The sequence below is a fragment of the Emydura macquarii genome, unplaced genomic scaffold (assembly GCF_026122565.2).
Source record: "Emydura macquarii macquarii isolate MOO-44397 ecotype Brisbane River unplaced genomic scaffold, CSIRO-AGI_Emac_v2 contig_691, whole genome shotgun sequence".
Classification (NCBI taxonomy): Eukaryota; Metazoa; Chordata; order Testudines; family Chelidae; genus Emydura; species Emydura macquarii.
The window spans coordinates 11,861,153-11,886,387 of NW_027130828.1; the positions used below are offsets into that span (position 1 = coordinate 11,861,153).

The window sequence follows — 25,235 nt, forward strand, 5'->3', positions numbered from 1 at the left end:
TAAAGCAATTAAATAGAAAAAAAATAATCTTCCACTGACATTGCATCAGAACCTATAGGACTGCAATGGAATCATTATATCTAAGTGCGTGAGTCACAGCAATTTAAATTGGATCAGATCCTCAGTGTACAATATTTCATGTCTGAGATGTTTCCACTTACACTGTGCTTGAAATGAATGTGATGCATATATACCTGAAACAAAAATCCTTTAAATGCATTTGGAATTATGTAAATACATTCTATAACATTTTTGCATTAAGTAGATAGCCAACAATCAAATCACCAGAAATGGCAAAAGCAACAAAAATGAGACTTGACTTGCATTAGATACGACCTTTCCAGGAGTAGCTCATAGTTGTATGGGTTATATTGTGGTTATGCTAATTACATCAACAATGGAAACATTTAAAAAAATAAATTTATTTATTGCTAAATTTAAATATAGTTTTGAATCATCATGGCAATCCATTGCAACAGTCTTTCATATGCAAGGCAGAGAAGCTCAACATCCTTTGGTATTTATAAAACCTGCACATTTATCATATCCACAAAATAAGTAAAATATACAAAGCTTCCTGCTTTCCATATTGTCATAAAACATAATCCACACATCTTGGAACTTAAAAAAAAAATCTAATATTTAACCAAAATATTCAATATTTTCAGTATCAAAGAGAAACATCCAAAATGGCCATACAAGTAAGTATTAGATATTCAAGATGTAATTTGTACATTTCAGTTTGTTCATTATAGGCTACACTAAACAAATTGGCACAGTGGGAGAAATTTACAAGGCACCAATAGGACTTCAGTACCTAATTGCCCTTTGTGCCTTTGACAATCTCCTCCGGTATCCTTTAAACAACATTCTAGAACAACTATCACTATTAGCAACTCCAAGCAATGTCTTTAATAAAAAAAAAATCAGAAAATTGTTTGCTCTTTGTATCTGGGACAGTTTTTCCCTTCACTTCCTGAGAGAGTTCAAGACATAAAATTTAAGCTATACAGATACATATTATTAAACACTAACATAAGCTTAGTCAATCGATGATTTCACCACAGATATTTACAGCAAGATTTTATGAGACTGTTGCTTTAGTAGTATTTGTAGCAGTGTTTGGTGAAACTCTTTGCCTCAGTGGTCATTTCCCAAATACATACAATCATCATGTTCTTGTTTTGAGTTTTTACTTGTTTTCATTTAATTTCCTCTCTCTCAAAACTTGCTCTTCACTAAAGACTATAAACATTTTTGGAGGTCCTAGTTACAAAAAATTGTCAGTAAAAAATGAAAATGTAAAATGCTATTAACTTTGCTAGAACAACCTTTACCTGAACTATTTCTGAATTAAAGAGTCTTCATCAAATATATAAACGGAGAGGGAGGAAAAGAAAAGAGGATGGGTTGGGCCAGGGGAAATCTATACAGTTAATGATCTTCACTTCTAGAATATTACTGCAAACAAAACCCAGGTCAACAGCAAGCAAGTTGATGGCATCTGATGGCAGTTAAATAGACTATGAAAAATGTGTCTGGTGGTGTCTAGCCCAGTTCCCAGTGATTAGGTATCCAATACTTCAGCTGTCAACTCTCATTAACAAGGGTGTCAAATCTCAGCAAAGAGGTCAAAGACTTAATAAGTATGCAAACTGAGTTACCCTCGCAACACTAGATGTGGGCCCTTCAGGTTGCAGCTGAAGCACATGAGCAAGGATAGTGAGGGAAGATGGAGGAAGATTCTGAATTAAAAACTAAAATTTTATACTATGTGCAATGACAGTACAAGCTTCGCCACATTGCCCCATCCTATTTGTGAATGAGCCATCCTCTGGGGTGGAGATGTTATTTTAAATTTTCATATTAAATCTTTCCATTTCTGCCAATACTGTTAATTAGCTATCCACTTGCAACATGGACATCTGTCCACTAGAAATGGGAGAATATTAACATAACTGCCACCTCTTCAATGGCCTCTCAGGAGGAGTGCACTCTACTAAGTGTCAAAAATCACCTCCTAATTAGACCACCCATAACAACAAATTAGAAGTCACCCATTAGGGAATCCCAGGAACTTACTTGGGCACCATCACAGGCACCCACAGAAAGAAGTAAACTGTATCAGCGTTAAGTTAAAAACATCTTAAATTTAATATTTTTTTCAAATAAGATTCTAGAATGAACCATTCTTAGACTTCACCAATACACTATCTTAGTATAAAACTATTACAGTACTTCATACACAAACTGCAGTAAAAGTGATACAATCCATGTCTGCCAAAGTTATAAAGTCCTTTTTCTATATATGTCTATACCACAGTTCACTTCATCTCTAAACCAGCCAAGGGCACCCTGTCTTCTATTTTCTTCATGTGATAGCATAATAATATCAATACTGAAGGAAACAAAGCTGTTATGTGCCCTTCCACCTTTTTTTTTTTAATGCCAGATTGATTCTAAGCTTCAAATTCCTATGGTGAATCATAGATACAGTTCCTTCTAGTTAAATGAAATTCACAGTAAAAGATATTATACACATGCAAAGCCTTTTTAAAAACAAAAAACAGGGAGCTGTTCTTCAGCAGCCATCATATTGCCTATGCAGCTGTAAAATCAAATCTAATTCACGTAAATAAGGAATGCTATGTCATTAGGAAAAATCAGAATTTCCAAGTTAAAATGAAAATTGATTTTAAGGCCTTCCCTAGTAAAGATGAAGACATCAATGCTGTCTCTAAGAACAAAGTGACATTTGACAGAAGTCAAATCAGCCTTGTTAACACAATGACCTCTACTGCTTCTTTGGACTTTCAGGCAGCTAGATACAAAATGAATTTTCCCATGAGCTCCATTACTGTTAACAATTAAACACTAACTAGTTAAAATACCTAGACACATGAAATACAAAAATAAAGTTTTACAGAAGGAATTCTTAGATTTAGACCTTAATATGACTAAGATAGAGGTATTTCTGTTTGCAGTTTTATGTAAAAGCTATGACAGACTGATCAATTCAGACCAAAAATTCCCATCTGAGAGCCATTGCTTAATGTAGATAAACTCTGAAGTATAATGGAACATTCAGACAAGTTTATGTACTTGACACTTATTCACTGTACTGATTCAAGATGTGAAGGAGCCTCTCATATTCCATAATACACTGCACAATAGATTTTGTAAATCTAATCAAATGCAAACCGAAGTCTTAAAATAATTTGCGAGATAAATTAGATGAGAAAAGATATGGAAGTTCCAATTTCTGTTCAACATAAAACATGATCAAAGATGAGTAAAAGTGTTTCAGCTGAAAATATCCACAGCATTCATATAAATACAAATTAAGATTTACATTGCTATGTATTCTGTCCCTGAATATAAAAGGAAGCCAGGTCAGGAAATTCTCTGAACTCCTGTGAAGATGAAAATGGGAAGGAACCGACTTATGACCTCCAGAAGGAAGAAGGCAGGGAACCCTTCGGTAAAGGAATTTCCTTCTGCTGCAAACATTTCTAGGAAAAACAAAAGAATAGTCAGTTTAGAACCAATGCAAGCAATTCCAAACAATAGGAAGAGATTGGTGGCATTATGGAAATACCGGTATTTAACAGATAAACAATGGACTCAAGTTGTACAGGAAACTCTTCCACCGAAAAAAGCCTGCTATAAAAGCAAGAAAACACATACAAGTCTTTGACCAAATTTGGCTGCCTTAAATTGACCGATAAATGAAACAACCAGCAAGGACCTAGATCCATGCTGCTCATTAAACAATGAAAATTAACAGCTCAAAAAAAAAAAAAAAAAAAAAAAACAGGAATACTGAATGCACAAGACCTCTAAAATAATCCAATCATTTTAATGACCTCAGACTCATTTAGTATAACCTGTAACAAGCCTTCAACATATACTCCACATTTGCTGTTTTTTTTTCTTATTGGTAATATTTCATTTACTTGGTCTATGTATTAATTTAAATTAAATAAATTATATTTCAAGTTCCAAAAAAAGAGAAAAAATATTTTGAATGGACCCACAGACACAGAAGTACCCAAGAATCTAATGAATCCATCTCCAATTTAAGAAATATTTATTTTCACAACATTTTTATTTGAGAAACTCTTGCTGTATCCATTCCTAAACATTAACTTGTAGAGTTTGCTAGCAACCTTTGTTTTTAAATAAGAAAATCAAACTCCTGTGTCTCTTAGCTTCATATTTATTAAAACTAGTCAATATTTGCAAGGTACTTTCAAAATATACTTGATTTTATACCTTTGCAAAATACTTCTTCAAAAGGATGCCTATGATGGGTACAAAGCTAGATGAAGTTGTGTGAACAGTAGTTCAGAAGTCTAGTATCCGGTAATCTCCTTCAGAGTAAATTTATTTGCTCATATAGTATCTAGTCTGTACCGAAGACATTATGTGAACATGCAGGTGTCTGAAGAAAGTTAGTTGCTATGAAATAATGATTTAGTGGAGCATAGGCCCTGGACCTGTAGCTATCCTTTCACCATTATCTGTAATCCCAGAGAACATCATTTATAACTGAAAGAATTTCCATAGAGAATAATATCCATTAAATCTTTTTTTTGGGGGTGGAGTGATGTTGGGGGGAAGGAACCCTTAGGAAGAGAGGTTTTGGAGTCATAACCTTCAAGAAGACTGAACAGACTCAGTAATGAAGAAGCCATATAAGAACAGAGAATGCGCCAAAAAGTCATAATCATGGGCCATTTGGGAATCAGAAGGCAGCATGGAATTTGCTGACTGAACAATACATCTCTAAAAAGGGGGAAAAATAGAGACTTTCAGGAGTTCAAAAGAAAGTGCTTTACCTCCAAGAATTGCTTAAGTCGCATTAAAGAGCCCATCTGTCCAGAGATGGTGATTGCTTCAATCCTGCAGGGAGATCAACAAGAGTGAGCTCCAAAACACAAACAAAAAAACGGCCTCACATTCTTTGCATGGGGGAAAGGTCATGACAAATCTGGAGTGGAGGAGGGTGGAAGAATTGTCAGGAACATAGTTGATCTAAGAGGAAATGTTCCTAATCGGCCGGGGGGGAGGGGGGGAGTTATATAAGTTGTTTTTTTTTAATAGGTGTCATACCTGTGAAAATAGTCTTCTCTGATAAGTAGCAGCATCTTCCAAAACTGGACCTGATACTGTTTCATGAGAGCATTGCCACACACCTGATGCATAAAATCATAAGGATGACAGATCAGATTCCAGAACAGGGCCTTGTAATTGACTCTTACAAATTTGTACAATACAAACTCAAGAACTTGGGCAGTACAGTTTGAACACTGCTGGCCATCTGCAGCTTGAATCACACTTTAGAAATTCATCCTGCCACAGAACAAGTAAAGACTCCAAATCCATTAGAACCCAAAAAGGAAACATTTCAATTTCTACAGTGCCAGAGAATAATGTGCCCATCACCAGTGACAATTTCAGCAGCCATTTATCTCAATTTGCAGAGTTTTGTTTTCTATTGTATTTGTTCATATTCCTGTATTTTAATGCCTTATATTCCTAGTTAAGGAAGCTCAGCATATCCTCTTTCCTGCCCTAACATCATTATCAACACCACCTTGTTTCCTCATCATTCACCTATGCACAGCCATGGTGCCACCTTTGAGATCTCCTTCCTTCTCAACAACCTCTTCCAAAAAGAATTCTCTTCCTTACCCATTTTGCCAGTCCATAGTCAGAAGTGGGACATTACTAGAGTATTATAGCAGCTTCTTCTCAGCTCTTCCATGGAGTCCATTCAAAATGGAACTATCAACACCATCTTTTTCTGCCACTCTGACTATACCTCCTTGCTATCACTGTCTTGCATCTCTATGGTGACTTCCATCTTCTTCTGCATTAAGTTCTCCTCTCCATTTTCAAAGCTCTACAGACTTCTGTCCTTATCTATAGCTGTCATCTTCTATAGAACGCCTTCTCCTGCTAACTGTGCTTCAGCCATGCGTCTTTCCTACCTCAACTTGGTCTTCACCCATTGCCAGCTTGGTGCCTTATTTACATAGCTTCATATCCTAGGATCAGTCTCCCAATTAATGCACTCCAAGTTTTCTCCCTTTCTTGCTGTAAAAGCCCACCTGGTTCTATGAAGCAATCTAGTTAGGATGGCCATATGGCATAACATTCTTCACTGTATTGTACCGTCACTGCCAGAACTAATTAGTTTGGATTTGCCAAGTATATGAAGAATAAAAATAATTAAAAATATTGATTAGCTTAATGTAAACTGCCTCAGCTGCCGTGGGATCCAGTGCAATAAAAAGCCAAACACTGCACTGTGGGAGTCCTGCTTTTTAAACAAATAAAATTGAAATCGTATCACTGAGGGAGTTATAGGATTACATCTAGCAAGTGATTCTGAAGATATACATCGCCCCCTTTCATAAGTGTGGGGAGGGGCAGAGGAGGGGTGACACTAAGGCCATTTATAAAAAAAATATCATGGCTACAGCCAGCAACATCTTCAGATGCTAATATTATATAGTAATGATAAAATCATAGGACTGTAAGAGACCTTGAGAGGTCATTTAGTCCAGTCCCCTGCACTTAGGGGAGGACTGAGTATTATAATGTAATGTCACTGCCGTACCTTGTAGCACTTTACTGATGAGATGATCTAGGGTTAGACTTTTAGCCTAGCTGCTCATCCAACTTTTCATTTATTTTGCTGATGAGGCTCATGCCAGCTTACATCACTTACCTCTAAGAAATCGAAGAGAAGCGTAGCCGTCACATCAGAGAGAGGCTCCATGTTCAAAATTTGAGCTAGCCAGCGCCATCCATGACCCAGTCCATGAGGGTGAGGCTAAAGGAACAAGAAAGCTACTCACTGCCTGTTTGATAATCTTGTAAAATATTGCCACCAAAAACATTACCAAGATTTTTCTCCAGTTCCAATTCCTCCCCAAGAAACAGTTATTTTGGGACAGTACTTTGTGCATATTCAGATTATTTTCTGATAAAAAGAGCCTTATAAACATCAACTGGTATGTAGACAAACTCCTATTTTTTATTTTTAAAGGAATTCTTAAAGAACAATTTCAGGAAATTGTATTTAAAATAATTTGTCAAAAACTGGAACTGTTTTAAATTGTCCATTTAAAAAAATTCAAGTTGACAGTATCTCTTTAAACAGAATTTGTCTCAATTCACGACTGGTCTCAACTCAGGATCAGTTTTAAACCACGTTTTATATTAGTTTAGTCAACATTATTCCTATTCCAAGAGCCCATGCTGTAATATAACATTTTTAAAGTCCCATTTACATACCCATTGTTTGTTTCCATAAGGCCATCGTAGTTGAATGATAGCAGCATAAAGACGAATTATTCCAGACATCCGTTTAAGGAAGTTATCCTGCTGTTCTACCTTGGAATCCTTAACTTGGTAACCAAGTGTCCTGTACATTAGAAGAAAGATATTCTAATGCATCAAACCAGGTTCACTGGTTTCCCAAAGTGACCCCAATTCTCAGCCTTCTTTAACAACTCTCAACTTTAAGAATCAGGATATGCTAGAGCTGTGCAAGAATTCATGTGAGGGTACTTATTGACCATTGAGCTCAGTAGTCCAGGGTCTTAAACATGCCGCATATTATGGACAACACTATTTAAAAGGCCACAATTAGGGCAAACATCTATAAACGTCTATCCCTTTACCTGTGTTGCTAGCCCCACCAGAAGTGTTTAAGAGTGAGTTTTCAACATATAGTTTTAATCATTCATGTAGTTACTCTTTGCACTTCACTTAGCTTGGACTGATTAGTGAATTTTACTTTTTCCTGTGACTCACAGGCCAGAGGCAAAATCTGGGTTGTAAAATAATGTTTACACCCACATTAAAATGCTTTTTAATTTTGTAAAATTTCAGTTATATATTTCTGTTACATTAAGATGATCTCTGATTGTACAAAATCTACTTTTAGTGTCCCTTTCTATTATTTTCACCATCTGGACAGAGACCATGTAACCTGAAGCAACACCTCCAGAGGACCGAGTTTGTGTCTTCAGTTAGAAGATGTAGTTTTGCTATTTTATGACTTCTTCTGCTATATATAATGTCAAAATATTTTTTAAAAGGACTGGACCATCCCCATTTTGTTCTTAAAAATGCAGTATTGACCAAGCAGATTTAACATGGCCCGCGTCAGAGTTAGATGCCCAAAAGGGTCCCCTTTCAAGCTACTAGAGTCCTTTCACATAACTAGGTTGAAACATTATTTTTTGGGAGGTGGAGGTATGTTAGTGGCCACAGCATACTCTTAACAGCAAACAACCCAGTGACACGGTTTCTAGCCATGCCTGGCCTGATCTCAGATTTCCAAGTAATGGCAAATATCAGTGTAAAGCAATACATTTCCATTACTTTATCTTTGGATTCTGTATTGGACACTTCAAACTAGATCAATAAATTATCCTTGGGGAGGAGGACTATTTCTTCAGTTTCCCCACAAGCCATTACTCTCAGCCCTTACAGAACTCCAATGAAGCTCTTCTGTATGGAGAAGTTACCTCTGATACTCTTCCATGGGAGTCCCCTCCTTGAACGCAGGATAAAATGGTACAGAGTAGGGGCACTTTTTGTGCATATGAGCCAAAATGAGGTCTCCCACCCTGGGGTGTAATTCCCAGATTCCTGAAGCCACCACAGCAATTGGGAAAGCTGCCTCATGGTGAGAAGCCACTTCCTCCTCTCCTTGTTTCTGAAAACATTAAAGATACACCCCAGCCCATTCAAATTAGTGCTCAGCAAAGACAAACACTTTAATCTATTTTTTAGTTTATGTAAATCCTTTACTGAATGCTCCCAATGCTTCTATATGTTCCATGGACATGCAGCTACCCAATATGGGAGGACAATATGATCTATATGTCCTTACCCAAGACAGACACCCATAAACCCTTATTCTCAGAATAAAGAAAATGAATAAGTAATTATAGGCAGTGTGTACAAAAGACTAATTAAGGTTGTACAAATGTTTTCATTCTAAAGGGCCATTTATAATTTAACAAGTTTTACCTTTTCAGCTAGAATTTTGCATATTTATTGTCAGCACAAAAGCAAGGGTTATTGATTTATTTAAATCTTCAGCAAACGCAGGTAAGCCATTTGAGAATGGAGAGTAGAAAAAACACTCCTTATTAAAAAAGGCAGCTTTATTTGAACAGCTGTAACATCACAGTGGGAAGTGTTGGAAATTTGGCAGTGGCATAGTTCCTAGACTGTGCATGTCTTTCAGTGCCCCAGCAAGCTCTGTTTCAAACTTTGCCAAGTTATAGGGTTTTGAATACTGCATTTTGAGCATGTGAATATGTTTGTGCTATATGATATGCTAAATATCACTCTTCAGTCCACCGGCATTGCACATGCCTCTATTTAAAAAAAAAGATATGTAGGGAGTAAGTTGAGGGTCCAAAGGGGCCTTGCCTCCTTCCATAAGATTTGAGCAAATGTGTAAAGAAGAAAGCAAGGCTCCTCTTTTCCTTGGGCCAAAAATATATCCCCCTTTTTCTAATCAGTGTGAGCATAGCCTGGGCAGGTGGTGAGTTCCTAGGAGTTTTGTTTTCAATAACTAAAGAGATAGATCAGCATCCCAGAGAATCTCCAGAGGCCTTGGCTACCCTCACTACCCCAATAAAGACAAGGCATCCTCACCACAAATTTCTCCGCCAGTTTGTAATAAACAAAATCCAGACCCTGTGGATGTTGAGTCACCGACACAGTTCGCCCTCCACACTGAACAGACTTTCCAGAAAGCAGGTTAGTGATTTTGTCAAATATCTCTCTCAGCTGAGAGCCTGTGAATATATCATCAGTACTTCATGGAGAGACAGAAGATTAGGAAGTTGAAACAAGCAAGCCGCAACCAAACCACATCAGCCTGAGTAAAGCTAGCACCCTATTCTGAAGGGAGGAGATAAGAGTCCTTAGATCCCGGTTCACTGTTTATATTTTTAAATCTGGTCATTAGAACTGAATTGTGCTTAAAAAAAAAAAAAAAAAAAAAATCAATAAGATCCCTCCCAACTGGAGAAAATAGCCCCACCCCCCACCCAACTGCAAGTAAAGGTTCAGACAGAAAAGATCTGGACTCCATGCACACTAGCTCTCCAATGTAATAGCAATGCAGAGATATAGGGTAGGCTCAGTGTCCCTCTAAGATATTTAAAGGGAAACAGCATCTCAGCTGAGATTGTTCTTAGCATTTTCCTGACCTGCTATGGTAGAAATCTGGCTCACAGGAATGCTGGCTGCTTTCTGGAGATCCATTCTGATATTTTTCACCTGTAGACAATTGTAAAAAGCTATTAAAATCACATCAGATAAGAGGCCTCATCAAGCCCAAAGAGGCAGATCACCACAGGGAGGACACTTCTCACGAGGGGCCCAAGAATGCATTCAGCACTAACTCCCACTGACGTTAACAGGTGTTAAGAGCACTCCAACGCAAAGGAGGCTTTCAGGATTGGGCCCAAAATGCAGATCAAGCTCCAACCCAGGAACACATAACAGAGGATTAACTGTACGTGGAACCCCTTCAGACTAACAAGTGTAGAACTCATTTGGAGAGAACATGCCAGTCTCCTACACAGGAAAAGGTTTTAATGCTGAATGGAGACTCCTTGAAGATGAAAGGAAAATCTGTCATTAGGACTTGATCACATTTCCCAATCTGCCCCAATCATTGCTGTCCATCTTTTAAAGCCCGAGTATGAAATACCTGATTTTCCAAGACAGAAAGCAAGTATGTGACGCATTGGAAGGGCAGGATCAAGTCTACAATGTCTAGATTTTGCTCTGCTACAGTATTTTTAATTGGAAATTGGGCAAGGAAATCAGTCCTTAATGTAGCCAGAAGCTTTTCCTGTAATATTTTAAAAAATTGACTATAACTGAGAAGTGTTAATAAAAAGTAAACTCCTGTGAAAGCACAGTAGCTGCTGCTTAACATTTTACTGACTCCAGGTTTCAGCTCCATTAAAACCTAAACAATTAATTGAATCAATATGATTTGTCAATGCTCCTTCCACACCCAAAGTTATAATCCATTTGGGAATATTGATTGGTGTGGAAATTTACAGATTACATGTGATGTGAGGAACAAATTGAATTTAAAAAAAAAAAAAAAAAAAAAAAAGCCATTTTCTCATCAAGAAAAGGAGAAGAGATACAGAAAATGAGATGCAGAAACAGGGTTGTTTAAAGGAATGTTTTTCCAAGTCTTCTGTGGCATTAGCTATCGTTTAAGGACTCCCTGGCAGCCCCACTCTAAGTTATTCACTTTTTTGGTTTAAACCAGATCTCAATACACACACAGGCTACAAATCTGGTCTACGGCAGACTTTCAAAATTCTACTCGCACACTCAGAGAAAGTAATTTTTTTGACAGGTGAATATAGCTTTTATTTTCTCATTATCATCTTGGTAAAAGGTGGATGAGTAGGTTTTGTACATGGACTGGTAAGTTTTCATGACCATTTTGAAGGCAGCTCTACCTCCCACTTAAGATAAGCATTAGACAGTAGACAAGTAGGGAGGGAGGGACAGAGTACAAATATTAATAATTTGGATTTGTAGAGTAGCTGTACCTGATTGTCTTTGCAGTCACTCAATCCACTAAAGGAAGCAACACACTGCTCAGAGGCATCTTGCAATTGCTGGTACCACTGCATTGTGCTCTCCTCTGCCTTAACCTGAAGTCCTAATACTAGACAAGAAGAGCAATCACATGAAAATGAACTATTACCACAACAAAGACACCAACAATCCTAACATCCTACAAAAATTGTAAAGACAGAAGTTCTGAGCAGCTGTTGTTCTTCACAACTGAAGTTAGTAAGTTAATTATACCTAAGGCTTTGCAAATAGTACAAAAGTCCACCCCTTTGAAGACTAGTAGCTCCTGTGCCTGGATTTTCTGAACTTCAATTACAGCCAAACAGTAAGCAAGCCATTCTAGAGACCTTTCTGGATACATGTCATAGTGGGGTGAGGAATTATAAACTGATCCCTTTAATAATCCATGCATGTAACCTAGCATAGGGGGTTCTCAATCTTTTTCCTTCTGAGACCACCCGACATACTATAAAAATTCCAGGGCCCAGCAGGGGTGGGGTGGGGTGTGTGTTTAGGACTGGGGGGGGGGGGGGGGGGGGGGGGGGCGGCGCCCTCAGGGCGCTTTTAGCGCAGGGCTTCTGCCCCATGGGACGCCAGAGCTCATGGCTGAGCCCTGTAGCTCCCCTCCTGGCTTCAGTCCCACGGGGGGGCACTAAGGCTTGGAACTTTAGCCTTGCAGGGAGCGCTGAGGCTCAGGGCTCCCTGTGACCCCACTTCCAGTTTCAACCCCATGGGGAGTGCCAGGGCTCAGGGCTTTAGCCCGGGGGGAGCAGTGGGGCTCCTTGCAGCTCCTCTCTTGGTTTCAGCCAGGCAAAGGCGCTGGGGTACCAGGCTTCATCTGCAGTGCCCCACGGCCCTCTGATACTGGCTCATGACCCCCAGGGGGGCTGTGAACTCCTGGCTGAGAACCACTACCCTAGCACATTGATTGTCCCGCCATGTTCTCCCCTGCCCTGTGAATGGTCTGTGTCCCTCCTGCCCCAGCATGAGTGTATTGTCCAGGAATGGCTGGTTTTGAGTCAATTAACATAACCAGTTTATGAAACATCAACTTCAGTGTCAATGAAGCTCTCTGCCAGCAATCCCATACCCACATTAGCTCTGCTTGACTTGAAGCCTAGCAGATGGTGGTGTTCCTCCAACCCGTGTGTTTCTGAACCAGTATTTAGCCTAGCAACCCAGTGGAGTTCAGTAAAGGTAGGTAGGTTCAGTTCCTGCAAGACCTACCTTCCTTCTGCTCTTTTCCCTTTGGATGTTGTGCAGGGACTGGAGTCTGGGCCTTCAGCTGCTCTTGTTTCTCTAACTCCTTCTGCCTCTCTCTCTCCTCTTCTTCATCCCGCTTCCTTTTCTCTTCCACTGCTGTGGCAATTTCTTGCTGCATATTAGATATTAATCCTCGCATTTCCTGCAGTGCTCGCTCAGTGTTGGTTACATCTACCTGAGTAGGGAAACCTCTCTACCAGGAAACAAAGACAAGACAAGTTAATGCTTGTTCCCCTACAAAAAGACCAGTTGAGGGCAGGCTCCTCCAAAACAGCAACTAGATAATCTGTGTAGAAGCTGTGAACCTAATACAATGGCAGCACCATTCTACTGGAGAGCCCAGATCGCCTCCTCCAGAACTAGGGATTCATTTGCAACACCAGTCAAGAGAAACAAGTTCATGGCCGTACATCCTGGTACACAACAGACAAGGCAGAATTTCTGCCTCCTACACCTGTGTACACCAATTGCTGAAGACTTCTACTCACACTTCTACAATCAAGCTCTAGATACAGAAAGGAATCCATTGCAATAGAGCTAAATAAGTGGCATCAGTTTAATACCACTTTACTTAGTACAACTAAGGAAAATAACCAACACACTCACCACAGACATAGAATCTAGTGAAGGGGCCAGACAAGAGTCTCAATACGTTAGCTCCATTGACAGGGTTAGGTAACAACAAAAAGGAATCATGCTTGAGAAGCAAGTCCATGTAGCATGAATATCCATTTCCTTCTCACCCCACTAGAAAGAGAGCTATTTCAAATGCCAGCTAAAGCTGAAGTTACAAGACAGTTATGATAGACTGGAATTGAGAACTAGCCCAGCCCATGCCAAATTTTAGAAGTGTTTCTTTGGTTTACTCTGTCTCCCCCCTTTCATACAGAGAAGAGTAGTTTTGTGAGAAAACCTAGGTGTTGTAGGAAAGCTTGTGAGTGCTGGAACCTACTGAACACTGTGCATAATCTCAAGCAATTGTTGACCACCCACTCCAGTTCTAGAATAGTCTCAGAAAAGAGATATTTAGCATTAACACGTTACAGTATTTTTAACATCAAGTATCTCTTCTCCAGGAAAAATCCCAATAAGTTTATATAAGCCTTTTTCAAGGGAGCATCTAAAGTGTACTGAGAAAAGATTCTCTTTCTTTTGAGCTTAACCACTGCACAAGAACTGAATCTACAGGCTCTTCTGTGGGAACATAACATCTCCAAGTGCTTCTCAACTAGCCGATCTATCAAGTTGCTAAGGGTCTGCTTTCAAGGAATGAGAAGCTAACTTAAAAGGAAATCTAGAGCCTCATTACCTCAGTGGTGGTGCGAATGAGCCCCGACACTAGGCCGCAGATCTGGTTGCCACGGTTACTGAACCCTGAGAGATCTATCCTTGGCAAGTCTTTGTGTCTGTAGTTGGGGTCAATCTGCTGGTTAAGCTGCAGCACTTCTTCCTGGATGGAATAGAGGCGGCGCAACCTTTCCTGGCCTTCTTCCTTGCGCAGCCGCTCCAACTCCTCCTGACGCTGCCTCTGCTGTTCCGCTTCACGAAGTTTCAGATTTAAAATCTGGAGAGAGGGGGGAATGATAGTGTAAAGATAAATTACATAGTTAAGGCTTTTTTCAGAACTCTACTTGCGCAGCCCTTGCACGCTACCCACAAGCAAGGATGCTCAGGGAAAAAACAAATCTGGTTTAAAAACTATGTTCCAGTCACCTCACTCTTGCTAGCCCTGGTTTAAATCTCCACTGCAGAAATTCTACAGAGCCTTTAACAGTGTGAGCATACTAGTGCTGTTACCAAAGGACTCAATTGCTTCTGGAGGCAGCAACAGTTTCAGGGGAATTCAAAGTTGATGAAACAGAGACCTTTCAAATTTTTTTGTGGAAAATGGGAGACCCAACCCAGAATAACCAATAGCTCACACATCCCAGGTGAGTTCCCCAACCAACTGGCTATTGGCTATTCTGGAGTGGGTCTCTCTCCTGGTGGAGCTGTTCCACTTTGTGTAAAATATAGAGACTGACTCTATAACTTGGTGGTTAGGGTGCTCACCTAGAATGGGGAGGCACAAGGACTTGAATCTGGGTCTCCCACATGAATGCCCTAACCACTGGGCTACCAAGTCAGTCTGTCAGACTTTCCCTCTCTCCAAACTAGACCTAAGTAGTCTTTCCGCTGAAAGTTTCGCTGAATTTTCCTAAAAAGAGTTTCAGTTCTGACACATTAGCATTTTTTCCAACAAAAAACATTTCACTGAAAAAATTTCCCACCAGCTCTGATCAGGACACACAAGAATAGTATACGACTCTGTCTACACATTGAACAAAAAGGTTTACTACCACAAAACAAAAGTGAAGGGTAAACATCATCCTGACTAGTTGGGTTACAATGCCTCAATGGTTATGGACGTTGTCTTGAATGATTATGTAAGAAGGGCTAAAGCCCTGGTCCAACTGAAGTCAGTAGCAAAACTATCTTTAACTATGATTGAGCCATGAGTGAAATGTAACTGCTTCTATTCCTGCAGTGCAGCAGAATGTCCTTAATGATGGACATTTCATTGGAATAGCTCCATTCCCCTGGGGATGTAGCAGGTATGTGGGGCAGAACTGGAAAGTACATTTTTCACTCTACATACGTATTATGCTAGGCATCACTCAAGTTAAATCTGTGCAAGTCCTAGTTTCCAAACACAGGCCAACCACCCTTTCTTGTGATAGCACTACCTTTCCTAAGTTCAGACCTTTGCTCTGTGTCGATGTTCCTCTTTCAACTTCTCCTGCTGACCCTGAGCCTCCTTGGAGCTGAAATACAAGCAGAAGAAAATGAATGACCATTCTGTTCTTTAAAGGGCTTTGAATGATCCCCCCAAGACATGTTCAGGATGAAGTACAATCAGTCTACAGACACAGAGAAGCTATTTTTAAATTGGTTTAAAGGAGATCTCCATCAGATGCAGTCTCTCTTCATCCCACCTACTGAAAGCTGGAGCAGCCTGAAAACCACCCTGAAAGATAAACGTCAGCAGCACAGTAAATGCAAAGAAGCTGCATATGAGATTTTCAGCACAAATTACAGGAGATGTGTCAATCCCAGAGTCCTGACAAAATTCCAAAAGATGAATTACACTCTCTATTCTTGAAGTATCAATTAGAAACAACAGTCTTCACTTCCTGTCCTGAGCTACTGCTGTGTACTGTTAAATAAATGTCTCTTAACACCTCAAAGGTGGCTGCAGAAGTTCCAATTTAGTTTGGATAGGGTCCTGTAGAAAAAAAGAGTATGTGATTATGTAATAAAAACTATCATAATGCATAAACACAAAGAGCCCAATTTAAGGTATTCTGGCATTTTTAACTTTTGAGTGCTTAATTTTGTTAGAGTGTGTGTGTGTATGTATGTAGTTTCCTAGGTTTTAGAAAACAGCAAACTGAAAAATCATAAAATGTCACCATGTGGCATATCAACACCCATAAGGGTCATCAGCAGGGTTGGAACCTTTAGAACCACTGCAATGACCTCTGCCACTTGATCTAACAGAGTAACTGATAGTGGATAACTACCTAATATTCCTGTGTGAACCAGCACTGGAGGGACATTTTGCCAGCATATTTCACAGATATTTGCTGACAAAGAAATAGTGAGATTCAGGAATCTTGGGTTCCATTCAGGGTGGATAAATAAATAAATCCAGATTTTAAAAAAAACAACAGGATTATATTTAAATTAAATACTTCTCTCTTTTTACAAAAATCAATAGATTTTAAAATTGAATTTGAAATGATTACAACCTATGTTATGGCTTAAATTTACTATAAGCCATTAAAACCATTTAAAGTAAATAAATATTAAGCAGTACATGTTTGCTGTAGAATCATAGAGATGTAGGGCTTAAAGGGACCCTGATAGCTCATCTTGCACTGAGGCAGGACCAGGTATACATAGACCATCCCTGACAGGTGTTTGTCTAACCTGTTCTTAAAAACCTCCACAACCTCCCTTGGAAGCCTATTCCAGTACTTAAACTATACTTATTGTTAGAACATTTTTCCTAATATATAACCTACATCTCCCTTGCTGCAAAATAAGCCCATTACTTCTTGTCCTACTTCTTGTCCTTACATCAGTGGAGATGAAGAATAATTGATCAACATCCTCTTTATTACACTCCTTAACATATTTGAAGACTTATCAGGTCCCCCATCAGCCTCCTTTTCTCAAGGCTAAACATGACTGGGTTAAAAAACCTTTCCTCATAGGCCAGGTTTTCTAAACCTTTTTTTCATTTTTGTTGCTCTCCTTTGGACTTTCTTCAGTTTGTCCACATATTTCTTCAAGTGCGGCACCCAGAATTGGACACAGCAATCCAGCTGATGCCTCGCCAGGGCCAAGCAGAGCAGCACAGCTCCGTCCTGTGTCTTACATAAGAGCCTTCTGATAATTCACCCCCAGAATTACATTAGCCTTTTTCACAACTGCATCACATTAACTCATATTCAGTTTGTGATCCTCCAGATCCTTTCCTGCAGCACTACTGCCTACTCAATTATTATTCATTTTGTAGTTGTGCATTTGATTTTTCCTTCCTAAGTGAAATACTTCTCACTTGTCCTTACTCAATTTCATCTTGCTGATTTCAGACCAATTCTCCAAAACGATCTTGACAAACTGAATTCTAAACCTGTCCTCCAACGTGCTTGCAACCCCTCCCAACTTGGTGTCAACCACAAATTTTATAAGCATACACTCCGTTCCATTATCCAAGTCATTAATGAAAATGTTGAATAGTACTGGATCAGGACTGACCCCTGCAAGAGCTGACTAAATAAATCTTCCCAGTTTGACAGTGAACCACTGATAACTTCCTTGAGTATGGTTTTTCAACCAGTTATGCGCCTACCTTATAGGCATCTCTTGCATCTGATGAAGTGGGTTTCTGCCCACGAAAGCTTATGCCCAAATAAATTTGTTAGGCTTTAAGGTGCCACAGGACTCTCCTTATTTTACCTTATAGTAATTTTGTCTAGACCACATTTCCCTAATTTGCTCATGAGAATGTCACGTAGGACTGTCAAGACTTATTAAAATCAAGATAAATCATGACTACTGCTTCCCCACATCTCGTAGGCCAGCAAGCCTGTCAAAGAAGGAAATTAGTTTGGTCTGGCGTGATTTGTTCTTGATCAATCCAGGCTGGCTATTACTTATCTTATTATCCTCTGGGTGCTTACCAACTCATTGTTTAATAATTTGTTCCAGTATTTTTCCAGGTACTGAAGGGAGGTTGACTGGTCTATAATTTTCTGGGTCCTCTTTGTTCCCATAAAGATAGGTACCATATTTGCCCTTCTCCAGTCATCTGAGATCTCACCCGTCCTCCATGAGTTCTCAAAGATAATTGCTAACGGTCCTGAGATTGCTCCCACTAAATCCTTAAGTGCCCTAAAGTGAATTTTGTCAGGCCCTACCAACTTGAATACATCTAACTTATCTAAATACTCCTTAACCTGTTCTTTCCCTGTTCTGACTTGCATTCCTTTCCTCTTGTTGTTAATATTGTGTTAAGCATCAAGTGGTATTAAAGAAAAAAAAAAAAAATCAAACTGGTGGAAATCACTGGCTAAGGACCAGAATTTCCTGAAGTGCTAAAGCAGCTTTTGAGAGCAGCAGACTCTTCTGTAGATGCCCCTAAGCTTGACCCTTGAACCCTGCTCCCTCTAACCTGTCCCTGTCCAGTCTTAGTCCGGTACCTTCCCCACCACTGGCTTCCTGTCCCAATTCCATTCTCCTTTTCTAAACAGTTACAGTCTCCACTTCTCAGGCTTTTCATTCCAATCCAGATAGTACTTGTCTCTCCTTCCAGGCTCACTGTCATGACCCAATCTCCCCATGCACCAACTCCCAGTCTTTTACTCTCCCCACACCCAGTCCCAGTTGCACAGTCTAGCTAGTGCTAGGGATTACAAGGGGATGGAGGAGTATGTTCGATGAGGATGGAATCTTTGGAGATTTTAGCTGCTAAAACTGAAGAAGTCTCTGCTTAGCATGTACAGTGATTGTTCTGAGGCGTATAACTTGGCCAAATGTGGGCAGATTTTCAAAGAGATGGTAAAAGGCACATTCTTGCAACAAAGGCCACCCCCTGCCAAATTTCATGCTTGGGTGCTAAAGCATGGGGACACTACAGCTGAATTTTAACACAGTCAAAGGGATGTATTTTTCCTTAGCCAAGTTCTTAGAAATTGGCTGAAGTCTTCCAAAAAACATTCAGCCCATGGCATACTCCTGGTATGGAAAATTTCAGGCTAAACAGTTAAAGCTTGGCAAAGTTAAAGCAATTGAAAATAGGATCTTATAAGGGGAAGTGTTGGGCAACGTTAAAAATAGGTAGTGCTACCAGCTTGGCCTAAAATAGAGTGTACTTTGTATCAACAGATAGTGAGTTAACTTTATACTTTAATACCCATATGTAAGGCAGCACGTAATTTCTATGCACTTAAATTCTAAACCATGTTACATTAAGTTTTCTTTACTTGTAAAAGGCATCTGCACATTTGTTTGAGTGTATGATCATAAAGGATAGTCTCTTGACATATGATATTCAACAAGTCACACACTTGAAACATCTATTGGGTACCAATTCATTCACAAACCTCAACAGAAAGTAGCTCTATTTTACTAGGGTTACAGATCCGAGAATCAAAACTCTCAATTTAGTCTGTCTCTTAGAATACAAGTTCATTGCTGCGTTTCTAAGAGATCACATAACAGAACTACTCTCACCTCTTTTCCATCACTTCCTGCAGGTCCTGGTATTCCTGATGCTGTTTTAGTTCCTTCAGCTCATCAAAGCGCTTCAGCTGCTCACTCGCCATGTCAGAAACTGCCCTCACCATCTGCTCTTGCTGCTCCTGCCGCTGCCTGAGCCCCTCCTGCAGATTGCAAGGAGAAAGGAAGAGCTATTCACATACACTATGCGTTTTGAACATAGCCCTGCTAACTTTTCATGAAGGGAGCAGGCTCTGGAGGGCCAGATTTCACATAAGCAGCCACACCAGAGACTTTGACATAGATGAGAACTGCGCTACAATAATCACTGGGATTTGTATACAAGGTAATGCAAGTGAAGCAGCATGAACTCAGCCAAGATAATCACAATCTTATTTTAATTTAGGGGTCATCTGCCTGTCCCACTAGTTTTAATGGAACATTGTCACATTTGGCTATATAGTACTCCAGTGATTCAACACGCCTTGTTACCTTTCCTTTCAAACTGTGGACCTTCTCATACATCCATATGCAGCCTTCCACCTCTGTAATTTTAGATGGTAGAACCGTAAGATTGACTTCATGATTTGTCTCCAGCAGACTAAGATCTTCATTGCCCTGTATGGACAGTAGAACAAACCAAGTCAGTGACAGACGGGAACATCAGTAATTATGCAGGAAATGAGGGAAGATGACGATCTTTCTCAAGAAAATAGCACGCTCCATAAGTCAAAGAAGTCAAAACAAACTACTGCCTATGTATCTAAGGTTCTTATACAACTCCCATCTCCACAGTATCTGAGCACCTGACTATCTTTAGTGAATTTATCCTCACAACAACTCTGTGAGGTAGGGAAATGCTATTATCCCCATTTTGCAGATGGGGAACTGAGGCACAAGAGACTAAGTAACTACGTAACAGGGACACATAGGAAGTCTGTAGTGGAACAGGGAATTATATCCAGATCATTAAGTGTCCTGTGCCTCTTGTATTCTAGAATTAAGGAAAGTGATTGATGGATCTTCAAACTATTCACTATCTATACACTTTCATCAAAGAAACTAAACAGCACAAGTTTAATCTTGCCTTACACAATCCCTCCCAAACTTCTTGCCTTCTTCATTGCAGAACTTGAGACAGTCAGTATTCTTTTTAAGGCAAGGAGGCCAAAATTGAATGCAATATTCAGGGCACAAGCATGTTTGTGATTTATACAAAGACATATTGTTTTTAAAATGCCAACTATCATGCTCTTAGTAATTCATGGCTGCTATCCATTAAGTATAAAACAGTGAACTGTCCAAAATAAGATCTGCCTTGTGTCTTCACCTCACCCCCGCAATTCTAAATTAGCTAGGATCTTGCAAAATGCATGGAAAACTCAAATTCATTCTCTGCATGAGAATTACTTTGCAGATATCTGCATTGTGGCAGGTGATATTTTAGATACCTAATTATCAAGTCTGAAATGCTCTAAAAAAGATGTAGATCATGTTGCTACGTAGATTTGCAAACCCTTAACCAATCATCTTGAGTTATAAATATTTTTAGCTATTAAATAGGACTCAACACTGGGCCATGGGAACCCCACTTATAGCCACTTGTACCCAGAGAAATAGTCACTTACACTCATGCTGCTTTCTATCACTAAGTAGTTTTTAAATCATGGTAGAACTTTATCAGATGCTCAGACCTTTGTTCATTGCTCAAGATGGCTTCATTAGCAAGTTCTTCCATAAGTCAACAGGAGGCCAAGTTGATGCAAACATCTCCTGACTTACTCAATGTAACTGTTAAGTAATTAAGTACTTTGCTCTATAAGAAAAGCCAATATAAATGTTCTCTTTTTGGCCACCCTCTACACCATATCTCCACAATTTAGCTGCTAATTATTCTATTTCCTCCACACCCTACCCTATAACAGGGGCTTAAAGGATGTAAGCCACTTGGAAGGACTTTGGAGAGCAAGCAAGAGAAAACCTAAGTAGTACCCATGTATTTTCATGAAAAGCCTAGATCTTACCCTATAGTCATACCTCCTCCATATTACTAGGTCTCACAATGACCGCCTGGAGAGCTATTATAGTATAGCTAATATTTTTATACTGCCAACCGAGTTTGCATCTGGCCCAGTAGGAGATATTATTGAAGCAAGATGTCACTCACCCTTCCAACTCACTACTTCCCTGTCAATCTCTATCCAAGAAGCTAAGTACATTCATTGCCAAAACAAATTAACACATTAGTACTAGTAAACCATTGGATCATTTTTAATCAGGCAGTTAAGGCTATGGGCCATCATGCTCTTTCTCTATCTACTTCTATATGGGCTATACTTAACTAGCTACCTTTGCTTCACTGGGTGCTGCAGATGAAAGTGGTGAGGAGCCCAGCTGACTGGCAAGAGAAATGGTCTTTGCAAGAGAGGGTGGTTGGTCATCTGTAGGGGGAATGGATTCATTGGGTGTTGAACTTCGGGAGAGAGGTGTTTCCTCTACAGATTGGGAGATCACTCGATCCAGCACCCAGCCAGAGTAGGAAGACAACTTGGGAGAGGACCTGCATCCTTCCAAAATATCCTAGAGAGAGAGACAGATAATTTCTTCTATGAGCATGTAAAATATCAAAGTAATCCACAAAACACAATAGTTTAACTTTAAGAAAAAAAGCAGAGCTTGGAAAAGCACTCAGCATGTCTCACTGTGCAGATACCAATATTTTATCTTTTTATTGTGCCAACTTCAATATCCCATTTGTCCTCTTCTCCCACAAACTTCTCTACACTTGCTTCCTTGCTGCCCCTTATGCACGGAATGGCCTTCTTGAGCCAGCCCACACAGCCACTTACCCGCTCCTCATTTAAATCATTCCACGGGATCCACTTCTTCTGTAGTACGCCTACAAGAAGCCAGCTAACTATGTGTATGTCTACATTAGAAACGCCACAGCTATACCACTGTAGCAGAGAGAGACTACAGTGACAGAAGGTGTTCTCCTGTCACTGTAGTTAATCCACCTCTCTGGAAGGCAGTAGCTAGGTCGATGGAAGAATTCATCCATCGATCTAGCAGTATCTACACTGGGGCTTAAGTCAGTTTAACTTGTCTTATCATACTGTGACATCTTACAGGGCAGACATTGTACTTTCCTCATTTGGAAAGTACCTAAAGTGCGCAGCACCGCCCACTTAGGAAAGAAGGGGACTCTGCCGTCAACCCAAATCTGAGAAGTTTTACTGAATACCGAACAGAGGGAAAAATCTCCCAATTAACTCATCTCACTGGAAACAAACTTCCCACTTCAGAGATCATCCTGAATGATCAGAGGTTAACTAATGCATTGTGGGTGGAGGAGGGGGATATCACCTATTTCATTAATTGCTTTAAAAATAAAGCCAAGCACAAAGCTGTAATTTTGTTTTCTTAGCAACAATAAGAACTAAGTAGTAGCCTAAAGGGCCAGAAGTTTTCAGAGTGGAACCTTTATATGAACCATCTTCTGTAAATTACTGCAAACACAATTTCAGCCACCACCAGTAAGGACACTTGCACAAAGTAGTGGCTCATATAACCACTGCTTGCAGGAGTGGGTCTTAGTTTGGAGGTTGCCCAATATTTTTGACAAGTGAACAAAAATGGGTAAGGAGTCAAATTATTAAAATCAAAGTGCACAGGTAAATCAAACCAATCACCCTCTGCCAGGAGACCTGGAGGGCGCAGAAAGTGCAATGCCCATCTCTGCACATGCTACTCATCACTGAAAGTTGGTACTGGACTATCAGAAATAAGTTCTCTCTCTTGATCCCATACAAATTATGGTCAGTAAAACTGTCCTCCTTTTCCATCCATCTAACCAAGTCACTCACTCTTTCCATCTATCCACTGGCTCCCCGTCAAGCCAATACATCAAACTTAAGCTCTATTTCTCACTTTTAAGTCCTTATGCAACTCCTCCTCAACCTACATCTCTGATCTAGTCTTTTCTCACATTCCATCCTGCCAATGATACTCTGTTTATCTCAGTCTCCAGCTTTTGACTCAGTCCCTTTTTCCATGTCATCCTCTGGACACGAGAGGCCCTCTCCATCCTACTTCACCAAGCCATATCCATATTAGAATTCAGGTTCCTAGTGAAGACCTACCAGAACTGATAACATTAAAAAACCCAAACCTGCCTCTGCATTCCCAATGCTCCGGTCTTACTTTGCCTATCTAGACAGAAAACTGTTCAAGGGAGGGAACATTTCATTCTGTGTCCTATATTGGCACAGAGCAGCCAGTGCTTAGTCCTTGTCTACACTACAAATGCTTTGCTGGGATAGCTATAGGAGTAGAGCTCCCTAGTGTAGACGAAGCTGATGCAAACAGCTGTTCTTCTGTTGGCGCAGTAACACTACCTTCCAAACAACATTACCTTTCCCGACAGACGCACCCTTCTACTGGTACAACTCCATCTACGCTGGGGCTGGGTATGCCTAGACTAGAAATGCGACAGCCGCACCGCAGGGCTGGTATGGAGCGATTGGCCCGTTTGTGTGTGGGGGTCGTCCTGACTCCCCCGCAGGGCTGGCCAGGACCAGGTGCCCCCCAGGTGGGTGGGGGAGGGAAGGAGGTCCCCAGCAGGGCTAGTCAGAAGCAGGTACCCCCGGGTGTGTGGAGTTCCTCCCCACAGAGGCGGGTATCCCTCCCTGAGAGAGAGTGGGGTCCCCCCGCAGGACCAGCCATAACCAGTGCCCCGTCTGTTTAAGGGGTCCCCCCCGCAGGTCCCCCGCACGGCCAAGTGCCCCCCCGTCTGTTTAAGGGGTCCCCCCGCACGGCCAGCTGCCCCCCGGCTGTTTAAGGGGTCCCCCCCACGGCCAGCTGCCCCCCCCGGCTGTTTAAGGGGTCCCCCCGCACGGCCAGCTGCCCCCCCGGCTGTTTAAGGGGTCCCCCCGCACGGCCAGCTGCCCCCCGGCTGTTTAAGGGGTCCCCCCGCACGGCCAGCTGCCCCCCCCGGCTGTTTAAGGGGTCCCCCCGCACGGCCAGCTGCCCCCCCCGGCTGTTTAAGGGGTCCCCCCGCACGGCCAGCTGCCCCCCCCGGCTGTTTAAGGGGTCCCCCCGCACGGCCAGCTGCCCCCCCGGCTGTTTAAGGGGTCCCCCCGCACGGCCAGCTGCCCCCCGGCTGTTTAAGGGGTCCCCCCGCACGGCCAAGTGCCCCCCCGGCTGTTTAAGGGGTCCCCCCGCACGGCCAGCTGCCCCCAGTCTGTTTAAGGGGTCCCCCCCGCATAGCCAGCCGGGAGCGGGTGCCCCCTCCGTGTGTGATGACCCACCCCCCAGCGCTCCCCCGCTCCGCACTCACCCCACCCCGCAGCAGCCAGTCCCGGGAGTAGCTCAGCTGCCCCTTGTTGGTGCCCTTCAGCGCCTCCAGGGTCTCCCAGCGGTACCGCTCCGACGGCATCTCGGCCCAACGTAGGGAGCCGGACTCCCCAGCTCCGCCAACCGCCGCGCAAGCGTATAACGGCGACACTGAGGCACAGGCGGGGCGGGGACGACCCTTGACCCCGCACACT

At 41.2% G+C, this 25,235-nt stretch overlaps 1 protein-coding gene across 1 annotated transcript; it reads right to left on the bottom strand.

Annotated features, from left to right (window-relative positions):
- Positions 1-402: 402 nt before the first annotated feature.
- GLE1 (GLE1 RNA export mediator) lies at positions 403-25,168 on the bottom strand. Its single transcript, XM_067542071.1, has 16 exons — positions 25,025-25,168; positions 22,036-22,266; positions 20,179-20,304; positions 19,702-19,850; positions 15,662-15,722; positions 14,228-14,482; positions 12,883-13,111; positions 11,628-11,746; positions 10,254-10,323; positions 9,694-9,836; positions 8,550-8,740; positions 7,309-7,438; positions 6,740-6,844; positions 5,116-5,198; positions 4,842-4,905; positions 403-3,512 (listed from the first exon to the last, which is right to left on the bottom strand). The coding sequence occupies exons 1-16, from the start codon at positions 25,121-25,123 to the stop codon at positions 3,444-3,446; spliced, it is 2,124 nt and encodes a 707-aa protein (XP_067398172.1). The 5' UTR covers positions 25,124-25,168; the 3' UTR covers positions 403-3,443.
- Between the last annotated feature and the right edge of the window lie 67 nt (positions 25,169-25,235).

Coding starts and splice junctions, on each gene's coding strand:
- GLE1 (XM_067542071.1), bottom strand. CDS start 25,123: ATGCCGTCGGAGCGGTACCGCTGGGAGACCCTGGAGGCGCTGAAGGGC. Junction 4,906..5,115: donor AGAGAAGACTATTTTCACAG/GTATGACACCTA, acceptor ATCTCCCTGCAG/GATTGAAGCAATCACCATCT. Junction 3,513..4,841: donor GACTTAAGCAATTCTTGGAG/GTAAAGCACTTT, acceptor TGTTTTTCCTAG/AAATGTTTGCAGCAGAAGGA.